Below are 11,769 nucleotides of genomic sequence, written 5' to 3' on the forward strand. Positions count from 1 at the left end.
CTGATTTATGCCTCCTTTATAATGATTTATAACCAGCAGTATACCAAGTGTTTATCATACTGTTGTTTTAGATTAAAACAAAAGACTCAATACTTTTGAAGGACATGGATTGGTGGAGAAATCAATCTCATTAATTGAATCTCATTAAAATGAATTAATTTTAATGATGCCACACTTTTAGACAATTGAGTAATTAGCTTGTAAAAATATTTTAATCTTGTAAAAATACCTTGTCCTTTATTGAGAAGAAAGTAATAAATTAAACAGAAATGTACAATCACTCTGCTGTTGCTTCTCAGTTTGCAAGGCACTTAAGCATGCATATTTGTGTTTATAATAAGAAAGACATTGTAAGAGCATAATTGAGCATTAAGCATAATTTAGGAAACATAATTGTGTGATCAGAACAACGTTAGTAAGTATAATCCAAATATATTTCTAAACATCTCATTTGTGAACATGTAGAATGAGAAATAGGAATATAAAATGTGACCATAATATATTATGAGAAGATGTAACTAAGCAAGAAACTGCAGTACAGTGCTTGTGTAAGTGTGTGGTGTGTGATAAGCCAGATGATGCTATGGTTTAGCCTATGTCCTGTGGAACTTCTCTCAGGCTTTCTGTAGTACCAATGACATGCAAAGGAGGGCAGCCTTGTCAAACCTGCTGTTTATCATGAACGGGGACAAATCTCTCTTGGGCAGCCAATGGTGGAGATAGCAAACCTTTCTTTCATCCCTTCTTCATTTCTTTCTTCTAGAATATGGAAATTAGGATGCCAGGGTGTGTCTCTGATGATAACATCTGCCATTGTTAGTATGAGTTTAATATAGAGTTACAGTTTCAATAAGTCACAGAATCCTTTGGTTCAAGCGCACTACTAAAGCAACAACCATGCTGACTCCTCTCATGACAAAACAATATACTAAAGGGGCTATCTCTGCACAGAGGATATGCCTAGTTTGAACAGAAAAAAAAATACAATTATTTTTGCTCTAAGGTGAAGAATTGACAATCTAAACCAAAACACTGGGGGGGGGAATAGAGTTTCCTCTATTTCTTTCTTCCTGTCCACCCACTATAACTTTTCTAATTGAACTCTGTGAAGTCCCTGCAGATTGCCCGTACAATGGGCTGCTCAAACTGCTCGAGGCCACTGAACTCGCGGGTAAAGAAGGTGTGTGTGTCTTTGGGCTCTGATGCCATGGTTCTCAAGTCCTCCATTGGTGCCCAAGCTACACCCACAGTGAACACTGTGATCCCTGCAAAAGGACAAGGTTTATAGGTTAGGACAGCCATCCTGAGTCACTAACATTTGTTTTCAGTAGTCATTTTGCTTGTATTGAAAAAAACATCTTAGCTAATTCAATGTCATTTTCAGCAGTCTAATTCTGGGTCAGGAATTAGGACTAATTACTCACCTTGCCTTTGAGCAGCTATGGCTGGCCCTCTAACATCATCATAGGACTGACCATCAGTAACAATGATAAGAAACTTCTTGCCTGTACCCATGCTACGGGGCTGGAAGAGATTCTCCATAGCAAAGGTGATAGCATCTCCAGTGGCTGTACCACCACTTAGGTACGGGATGTTCTGGAGGGCTCTCAAGGCGTCATCCTTTTTCAAATAATCACTGAATCCAAACTCCAATCTCTGGTCATATGTGAACTGCACAGCCCCAATGCGTGAGCCAATTTCTGATATGTCAAAGTTGCGAGCAATGGAGCTTAGGAGGCTTAGAACTAGTTTGAAGTTTGTCTCACCCACACTGCTGGATCCATCAATCAAGAAGCCCAGGTTGACTGAGTTATAGCATGTCTTGCTGCAGAGCAACTGGTCAACAGAGCATAGCTTCTGAGCCAGAGGCTTCAAAAATTTAGTTGTGCTGAACCAGCTTGGCATGGTCATTGTGAAGAAACCATTGTCTTTGCAGCCTGCCTGTAAGACACATATTTGGACTTTTACAGTATTTTCTTCCAGCAGAACAAGAGGCTCCAAAATATTTAGAATAATTTAATCCATTCTATTTGTCTTTGAAAAAAACCTACCTTTTTCATGAAGTCTTGATCCCTCACCATTCCCATTTCCTCTGGGATAGGTTTGGCCACATTCACTAAAAACAAGTTGATTCCAGATTCTCTAGCCATTACTGCTGCATCTGCCAGGGTGTCAGAGGGCCATCCATCAATAAATGCCACAATAATCCGTGGAACACCCCTGCGCAGTCCAAAATCAGGATTGAAAAAGTGCCTTACTGAATGGAGTATGGCCTTGCCTGCACACAGAGTAACAAAATGTGAAGCACAGAAAATGCAGGTTTGAGGTTCAGACAAAAGGCTGGTCACATGACTAACCATCATGCATCATGTCATGTGTTTCAAGTAGAATTATGCACCTGTATTGGTGTTGCCTCCACCCAAAGCTACCTCTTTGAGGGCAAAAATCACATCTTTGGGCATGCTATAGTTGCCCAGGTAGAATTCAATCTGAGGCGTCTCACTGTAAACATAAAAGTGAACATTTTACAAATGTTTCATTTGGTACACAATGATCCTGAACAAACCATGAAGACCTGTTACACACCTGGCTTGCACCACTCCCACATGTGGTCCATCTGGCCCAACCTTCAGCATTGCTGCTAATCTACCAATGAAGTTCTTCTGTAAGTTGAAGCGCCGTTGTCCTATATGATAGCTGCTGTCGAGAATCAGAGCTATATCCACAAGACAATCTGGAACAAGGCAACATGAAACATTACTTTAGTGTAATTCTTTCTCCAAAAAAAAAGGACATCAGCTTTGTCAGAGCTTTGTCATCAAATGCACCTCTGTTCTCTGGTACTTGAGGTTTCTTCTGGTTTTTCTTGACAGCTTTCTTTGCTACAAGAAGAAACAACATTGTGTACACATTAGCCTGCAGCATATATAAGTAATATACACACCTACTCCAAATTAGACACCTACCTGCTCCAGACACTGGGTTGTCAGCAGTGATGGTTAGACTGGACACTTCCATTGGCAAGCTGATTGATCCTGATAGAGAAGAATGGACACATTCTGATGCTGATCATTTAAAATAACTTCATAGTTCAACTAATTTCTACAATGTAACTTTGACATCCAGACACTACAACAGGGGTTTTCTTGGGCTGTCTTAAAACTGAGAGCGGCTAGCATTTAAAAATATTTCTCTTGAATAAAGAGAACTCATTTAATTAATTGTAGTGCATTGTGGGATTACATGAGCACACTAGAAAATCTCAACAATGCTTATTGTACATGGCGTGAATATTTTGAAATAGTGCACTTTATGATTATTAGGGTGAATGATGGACATATTCCGCATTTTTTGTTTTTTAAAGTAACTGTTCAGAGTGCAGGTTTTGAACCCTGGTCATGGCGTATGTCCATCTTTTTGTCCCTGCTCTTACACACACACTTCATCTCGGGAAGGACTGTTAAGTAGCTGATTAGCTGAATGAAATGTTGAAGCAAAAGACCAAAAGAAACTCTTGGTGCTAGCCGGCGTCTTCTAACAGCGGAGAGTGAAAATACCTACTGGTTACAGTGAATGATGCACTCCAGCTGGACAGAGACTGAGTCTGGATGCCGTGTGCGTAGGAGCTGTGATAGTGACTCCTTCCTGCCAGCTTCTGAACCTCCACAGCTCCTCCTGACGCACCTATAATCCCACTGAAACATGCAGAGGGACAGTTAGGAACAGGACATTTTAAGAATGAAAAGCTGTGTGATAACTTACAGCGGTCAAATGAGTGTATAAAATCACACGGAAGAACAAAATCACTTTAGATAACTGGATAAAGTTTATAACTATCCAAAGTTACATCATGTGTGAGTTTATTTTCTCCAGGCAGGATTATACACAGTGATCATGACAAGGAGGTTAGCTGGTGTATCTGTTGGATGGTTTTATTATAATAAAGCAAATCCCACTCGGTTTTTGATGATCATTATCACCGTGTGCACCTCCTGCAGCATTAAAAAACACGTGTCCACATAATAAAGGAATAAAACATGCTTTTTATGTGTACATATTGTTAAAATGAATAATACTGGTGATACATATGTATATCCTCCTGAGACCCAGCCTATTCATTTATGTCCTCTGTGATGGACATTAGTTTTTGATCTATATCTTTTGACTCATTTGAGCTACCCTACTATATGCACATATAGAATTGAGCTCATTTTATATTTCACTGATTTAAACATGTTTGGAAATTGAACTTGGGATAAGCGCGTTGCTTTTCATTGTCATTTATTTAGATTAGTTTTCATTTGATGAGCGTATTTACATGAACAAATGCACACTTGCTGAGCGTATATGCCCAATATAAGGAAAAAGCTGCATAAGCCTCTATAAGCATATAGTGAAGTTTCGCATTGATGCGTTTCTCTGTGTGAGGTAGACGTGTAGGTGTGAGATAGTGTTTTAACCTTTTGCCGAGTAAAGGCGATTTTGCAGGATCACCTCAGCGTCAGTCAGCTCAGTATTTCCCAACCGTATATCTATGCTTATTTATTTATTTTGATCTAAATACCTGTGCAGCGCGGCACCGCATACGCTGGAGATGGAGGCGTAAATCCCGGAGCCGAACACTGACAGTTTCCACAGCGTGCAGTTTCCGGGACACAGCACCAGCGCGCGTGAGTCCGGGGAGTCCACCAAGTCCGCCGCGCGCGTGCCGCATCCAATGGGAACCGCAACTGGAGTTAAAAAAAACGATACAGATTACATAAAACAACACAGTGTCTACTCAATTAAATAATACAGAATCAGGTCACTGTAATATTTAAATCACATCTAGTGCTGAATTATTATTATTTTTTGTAATTTCAAACTAAACTGAAAAGCATATACACATGCATATAAAAAGAATAGTAAAGCTCCACCTAAATCAGCTCCAAAGCTCATGGGCGTCATAGACAGAATGCCTGTGGGAAATAAACACATGTAGGACATAATAAAAAAAACCATGAACACAGTATTTGCATACATAATTAAACGGAAAGCAGAAATGAGAACAAAAATCTTGACATTAATTTACCAATCATAATTATAATGATACCTAGCATACCTAAGACATGAAGAAATGCAAACCGAAGTGACAAAGTTACTGAAGACATCTGTAGAGACACACAGTAGGAGATTTGTCACACTACGTTAGTCACAGAGCTAAGAAAACAGAAGCACTTTATACTGTATTGCAGTGTATCAGATAAAAAAATGTAACACAGTTATTCCTTTCCAAAGTTAATGTTAAAGGTCTTCCTTCAACAATATTCCACAAAGGCTATTTACAATGAAACTGTAATATTTGTATTTGAAATGGCACTGGGATTAGAAGCTTAATTCCCAGACACATCCATCACTACAGGCTCATTTGGAAGTGCATACTTCACTTAATCCCCAAGAAGACACAGAGAACGAATGGACATATATTGTGATATAAAATATTCACTATTAAAATGGTTGGAATAAACAAACCTTGGATTAGATGTAAGCTCACAGCTAGTATACAGGATGCTGTTTCTTTGGGCTTCCAGCCTCCAGCTTTAGTAAGATAAAAAATATTTAATCCTTTGTGGATGATATTCCTGCAGTGTCTGAAATTCGAGGGTCCTTTAAGTCCCTTAAATAAGCTCCCTGAAAGCCTTGGTGATTTCATGGTGACATCACAGGCTGTGGACCAACCAGCTCCAGTGTAAAGTTCATCAATATACAATATCCTAGGCCTTTTAAGGTTTTGGAATTAAGCCCCTGTGATCACCACAAATGTCTCTTGAGCTGAGTATTTTAAAGAGAAGGGGGGAATCAAAAAGATGCTCATAGTGTGGAAGCATTTCTTTTGAAAAGTCAAACAGTTTATATTCCAGTATTAGCATAGGATAGTGTCCCTGTTTGTGTTTCAGTAATTGTTAAGTAATTTCAATTAATGTTATATTTGAAAAAAAGGTCTTGGGCTCTCTGGGTTTACATAATGTCTGGAAAAGAGCTGAATGTCTCTCTGTTTGATCTATTCTGTTATTACAGCTGAAAAAGAATGCAACACCTCAAAATTGTGCCATAAATTGAAACCCAATTCAGCAGGCATTTTTTTTTACATAGGCTCATCAGTGTTAATGATGTTCCTCTAAATTAAGAACCATGGAACAGACCAGAACCATGGACAGACCAGCTTTCAAGGCCGGTGAGTCAAAGTTTAACCTTGATTCTGTCCTTGTGGTCTAAATAATCTTGCTGACAGAGTTAAACCCAAAACGGATCAAACTCTGATGACAAATAATATTGGAACATCTCTCTCATAGATACATGTGCAGTTACAGAGCTTTCAAGGGGTGGGATATGTCTACCCAATTCATTTTCTCATCTTTTTAGAACAATAAAAAACAATTTCTCTCATTTATCTCAGTGTTTTGGGTGTAAATTAAAACCTACTTGAAAAGGATGCGTTAATGCGTAAAGGATGTAGAAATATGAAATAACTTTATTGTTGAAACATCCATACGATCCTTACAATCTTATAAAGCAGATCAAATCTAGAAGCAATGAAGATTAAGCGTGAGTTTGTTCCTTTAGGGGAATAAAGGTTTTATTTTTGTATAGGCCAACCTTTGGAATCCATTTTCGTACAATAAATCATTAATGTTCTAAAATTAAAAAAAAAAAAGTTTCAGTCATCCTTGATCAATGATTATCAGACTAAATTAGTCAGTAAAAATGTATTTTTTTGGTAACATTCCCTAATATTTAACCTGTTATTAAGTGGCCATATATAATCAAAATGGCAGTCCAGGCAATGTGAATAAATGATCCAGACAGACTGGGGAAATGATAGGCTGCTGTTTACCATGGCATATCCAAATTTACTGGCATGTACCGATTAAGTACAGAGGAAGTTTATATGGGAATGTGGTCTGTGATGCTTATTCATAGAGATAAATGAGGACCTCTTAAAGAATGACACCCGAGCCATTTGTTGTGGCCTTTATAAAACAACTGCTTATTGTAATCACTGGGAACTCTCCCAACTTCCAAATTAATGACTTTTATAGCACAGAAAGTCTGAGACTAAAGTGGTCCTCAACAACAAAATTATTGTGAGAACTGCTCTGCAGATTGATCAGCCCTTCAGACTGTGTGTGGCAGGCTGAAATTGTATCAAAACTCAGTTCTTCTTCTTCTTCTTCTTCTTCTTCTTCTTCTTCTTCTTCTTCTTCTTCTTCTTCTTCTTCTTCTTCTTCTTCTTCTTCTTCTTCTTCTTCTTCTTCTTCTTCTTCTTCTTCTTCTTCTTCCTGTTCCTCTTCTTCTTCAACACATTTAATTTTGCCCAAAATCTGGCTGTCTTACACAATGCTAACTGAACATGAGCTATATTCTGGCATAGTGATATGTAGTGTTGCTAGAAAGGAAATATTTAGAATGTTGGAAGTTTCATTTGTCATTAATAGTCTGTAAAATTATGTAACAGTAACATTAGTCAGGAGTTAACGCTCAGTGCCAGTCCCAAGCCCGGAATAAATGGGAGGGTTGCATTAGGAAGGGCATCCGGTGTAAAACCTGTGCCAAATCAAATAATGCAGATCAGATGATCTGCTGTGGCAACTCGGAGCAGTCGAAGGACAACAACATGCAATAATCATCAGAAAGTATAAGCAACAGTTTCTGTCATCATGTCAATGATGAACTGGAGTGTAAATCCAGGTAATTTGTTTTTAGTGCTCACTAAATCAGGTGACATTATATGGAAACTCTCCTGAAGTTGAAGCCTGTGAATAGATGAATGTGGTAGTTTAAGCTGATACATGACACATCTGTTTCTGCATGGGCAAAAGCCTCACTGTCACATGTTACACAATGAGAGGCTTTGTGCTCCCACAAAGCCATTGCTTTCTACAAAGGAATTCATGAACTACAAATTTATTCCAAATAAATGCCATTAGCTGTCAAATATCTCAATGGATGTCTCATTTAGGTAACCATCATCACCTATGCAAATATTAAATCTGGTTAACGTAATATACACTGTCTTCAAGAATTTTCTCAAAATAAAATATCTTATACCACGGTTGAAATCTGTTGAATCTCTTTTGTCTTATCACATTTTTTAACAGCATGGTTTGGGTGGTAGATCCAACTGCAAGGCAAATCACGTTTATATCAGTGCATCGTAAAACATTATTGATTTTATACAATAATAAATTACTCATGGAATTGTGTCATGGATGGTCGAGATGAACAGAATAGAGATAAACAACATGAAGGCATTCACAAGTTTGTACTAGGAACCAAGGGAGCAAAATTGGTCATGCTGTCAGGGTGAAAGGGATGTCAGACTATCTCTCCCCTGTCACTCATTGCAACATTAGCCAATTACAGGCATCTGGGAGCTCATGAATGCAGAGTAGGGCAGATGGTGCTTTCCTAAAAGATAAAGAGGTTAACTTCATGTGTCTCAGAGAAAGCACATGCTAGCCCCACCCTCATGAACTAATAGATGCTGTGTGATGGAGAGAGTTGGCTAATGGGTATGAAGTGGCAAGATCAAATTAAGGAGAAAATAGAGAAAAAACACAGCTACGTTCCAAAAGCCAGTGGAAATCCCTCCTAGTAAAGTAAAGGCTGTTATAGGAGCAATGGAGGACATCTCTATATTAATGCCCATGTTTTCAGAATGCCATATTTGATAGCACATATGGGTGTGATGGTCAGGTGGCTACAAATCCTTGGCCATATAGTATACAGTGTGTACTGTATATACGCATAACTAAAACCAAACCAATACCCCTGTTGTTAGGATGCTGGCACTAAAGAAGTATGACACTTCATTCAGATGTATAAAGTTAACATGATTTTGAATGACAATGTTAAATTTTATATAGCATTTCAGAAATGACACTATTAAAAACTATTGACATCTTAATGTAAACTGACATTAAAAATGTCTTCTTGTGAAGTTGGCACTGATAAGTGATATTCGGGAGCCGAACAGGCAGCGCTCATATTGCACTCACCTCCTAATCATATGCAAATCTGTGTAAGATTTAAGCTCCCGGATCTGGATCACTGAATAAACTCTCTGCATCTCTAAAATTGTAATTTCTGTGATTCAAATGCAAAAATGAATATGATATTGTTATGATAAATTCATCTGGTCAACAACACACTATGTTGATTTAGATGTTAATTTATATGAAGTTGTCTGGTCATTTGGAAAAAGAAGCACATAATCTTCCAGAGTTGCTGTTTTTCTTGAGAAATGGCTGTGAAAGGGGCACTTTCATGATCCCCTTTTCTGGTAATACCTCCATAAACTAGTCCAGATGAAGCTGCACATCTTCAGGGTGTGCTTTCTGAGGAAGTGCTTTGAGCTGAACTGGGCCTTAGGCTGCAAAACAGAGCCTGGAGATCCTTCTGGAACTTGGAGCACATGCCAATATAAATGAAAGGATTGTGGAAACTTGCTGACTTAGCTGACGTAGTTACTTGGTAGCCCCATGCAGACCACAGGGAGATGGGGACTTGGCCAACAGGAATGCCACATTAGAATGAGCAATGCCTGCAGAGGGGCATTGATATCTTTTGAGGATTGCAGAAGATGACAAATAATGAAATAACCTTACCTGTGTTATGCTATGATCAATCAACCTCTAGGGGTTTTGTAGCTATAATTAAATGTGTGAATGTGGGACACAAGCATTAATACTGTGACTATTATTGGCACAAAGAAGTTAAACAAAAAAAAAATGCTGATGATGTATAACTTGAAAGGCACCAAAATGTGGCTTGGTTCCAGTCAGTTTCATATGTTCCATAATTGCAGAATTTCACTTGTCTATGATTATAAATCTATTCATGTATAAATATGATGAATACAAGAAAATTGATAGTAGTTATCAGACTCTCAAGATCAGCCCATACCACTGTATCTGCCCCAGTCCAGAACAGTCAGAAAAAACAGACTGCAGCTATGATAAAGCCAAGCTTATACTTGTTGATCTGATGAACTGAAAAACCAAACTCTTGTGTCAGCATTTTTCTTTGTAGTGTATGCTGATTTATCTGCCATTTGTTCAGCCAAATAAGATCTTATCTTCTAACATAAGACCAAAAAACATATCCACCAATTTATCTAGACTTAGCACATACAAAGGGTTTCAAGTTGAGATTAATTAATAGTCTAACCATTAATGATAAAGGAAAAAGGAAATTTTGTCCTGTCTGCAATCTAAAAAAGTATGTTTGACCATGAAGATCAGGCAGGAATGGATAACTGCTATCAGAAGAAATAATGAAGAGAAAGAGTGCAGATTGTTCTGGAGGATCCATGTAAGGGGTTAGATAAACTAAAAGTTCAAGGCTTCAGCCTTATTGCTCTGAGTGCCGTACTCTGGGCTTGGCAGGGCTGGGGCATACAATGTTGAGGTTGGCATACTTGGTGATCCTGATGAGGCCAAATAACATACCCAAGGGTCAAGGCAACTGGCCAAGTTATAGTTAGGCAGTAATTGGCTTAATGCATGCCATTCCCCTTCACTAAGTCTCCTGAGGAGCAAACCAACAAGATTACAAGATGTTGGAACACGATCAAAAGATTCTGCCGTTCTCCACACTTTCATTTTTCCAGGTCCTTTGATGCCTTCTTTAGTTTGCTAATTTCAGTGACTACTACAGTACAATGTTGTATTCTGCAAAATGTATGTGTAACAAAAGTTTTATCATGTGGAAATGTAACAAAAGTTCCATGAATAATGAATAACCAGCACAGAGAATGTTATGATACTCACATGTGTGCCGTTTTGTAAATGTGCCAAGATCTTCATCTTGCAAGATGTTGCAAATAACAACTTGCAAATAATGGCTGCGGTACATAACGCGGTATGCAGAACCATGGATATACATATATACACAAGGATGCCTTACAAAAATTTACAAGCAATAAGGCTTATTATTTTATTTTTGTATATTTGGCTTTCATATAGCGGGTAAAATAAATACTGAACACGTCACATGTTTTCTCAGTAAATATATTTCTAAAGGTGCTATTGACATGACATTTTCACCAAATGTTGGTAACAACCCATGCATGCAAAGAAATCAAACCATAGATGTCCATAAACTAAGTTAAGTGTAATAATGCGAAATGACACAGGGAAAAACTATTGAACACATGAAGAAAGGAAGGTGCAAAAAAGGCATGTGAAGCCAAGCCATTCAATCATGAAATCAATCAGTAATTAGAAAGCAATCCTGCCCCTTGTCAGTGCAAATTAATATTAGCTGGTTCAGTCCCAACTGATGGCCTATAAAAAGGTTTCTCATTACCAGGGTATCACACAAGAAACATCTCATGATGGATAAAAGCAAAGTGCTTGGTCAAGACCTTTGTGACATTATTCTTGCAAAACATACAGATGGCACTGGTTACAGAAGGATTTCTAAACTTCTGAATGTTCCAGTGAGCACTGTTGGGGCCATAATCCAGAAGAGGAAAGAACATCATTTCACCATAAACCGGCCACAACCAGGTAGTTCCTCCCAAAATTTCTGACAGAGGAGTGAAAAGACTTATCAGAAGAGTTGTTCAAGAGCCAAAGACCACCAGAGACCCACAGAACCCTCAGGATTTGAAGTGTTTGTGTGGAAGAATGGGCCAAAATCACACCTAAGCAATGTGTGCAACTAGCTTCTCTATACAGGAGGCATCTTGATGCTGTCATTACCAGCAAAAGCTTTTGTATGAAG

The 11,769-nt window shown here is 38.3% G+C and overlaps 1 protein-coding gene across 1 annotated transcript; it reads right to left on the reverse strand.

The window, feature by feature from the left end:
• Positions 1-139: 139 nt before the first annotated feature.
• coch (coagulation factor C homolog, cochlin (Limulus polyphemus)) lies at positions 140-5,642 on the reverse strand. The gene is made up of 12 exons (XM_058399082.1): positions 5,512-5,642; positions 5,102-5,150; positions 4,917-4,958; positions 4,565-4,730; positions 3,562-3,695; positions 2,967-3,035; positions 2,829-2,882; positions 2,587-2,734; positions 2,399-2,502; positions 2,052-2,278; positions 1,425-1,941; positions 140-1,265 (listed from the first exon to the last, which is right to left on the reverse strand). The coding sequence occupies exons 2-12, from the start codon at positions 5,148-5,150 to the stop codon at positions 1,093-1,095; spliced, it is 1,683 nt and encodes a 560-aa protein (XP_058255065.1). The 5' UTR covers positions 5,512-5,642; the 3' UTR covers positions 140-1,092.
• Between the last annotated feature and the right edge of the window lie 6,127 nt (positions 5,643-11,769).

The sequence above is a fragment of the Hemibagrus wyckioides genome, linkage group LG09 (assembly GCF_019097595.1).
Source record: "Hemibagrus wyckioides isolate EC202008001 linkage group LG09, SWU_Hwy_1.0, whole genome shotgun sequence".
NCBI lineage: Eukaryota > Metazoa > Chordata > Actinopteri > Siluriformes > Bagridae > Hemibagrus > Hemibagrus wyckioides.

Bases quoted from the DNA above. Each gene is read 5' to 3' on its own strand.
- coch (XM_058399082.1), bottom strand. From the start codon at position 5,150: ATGTCTTCAGTAACTTTGTCACTTCGGTTTGCATTTCTTCATGTCTTA. The intron at 2,503-2,586 runs GTGTGTAACAGG...TTATGTTTACAG, and splicing joins GTGGGAGTGGTGCAAGCCAG to TGAGACGCCTCAGATTGAAT. The intron at 1,942-2,051 runs GTAGGTTTTTTT...TGTGTCTTACAG, and splicing joins ATCAAGACTTCATGAAAAAG to GCAGGCTGCAAAGACAATGG.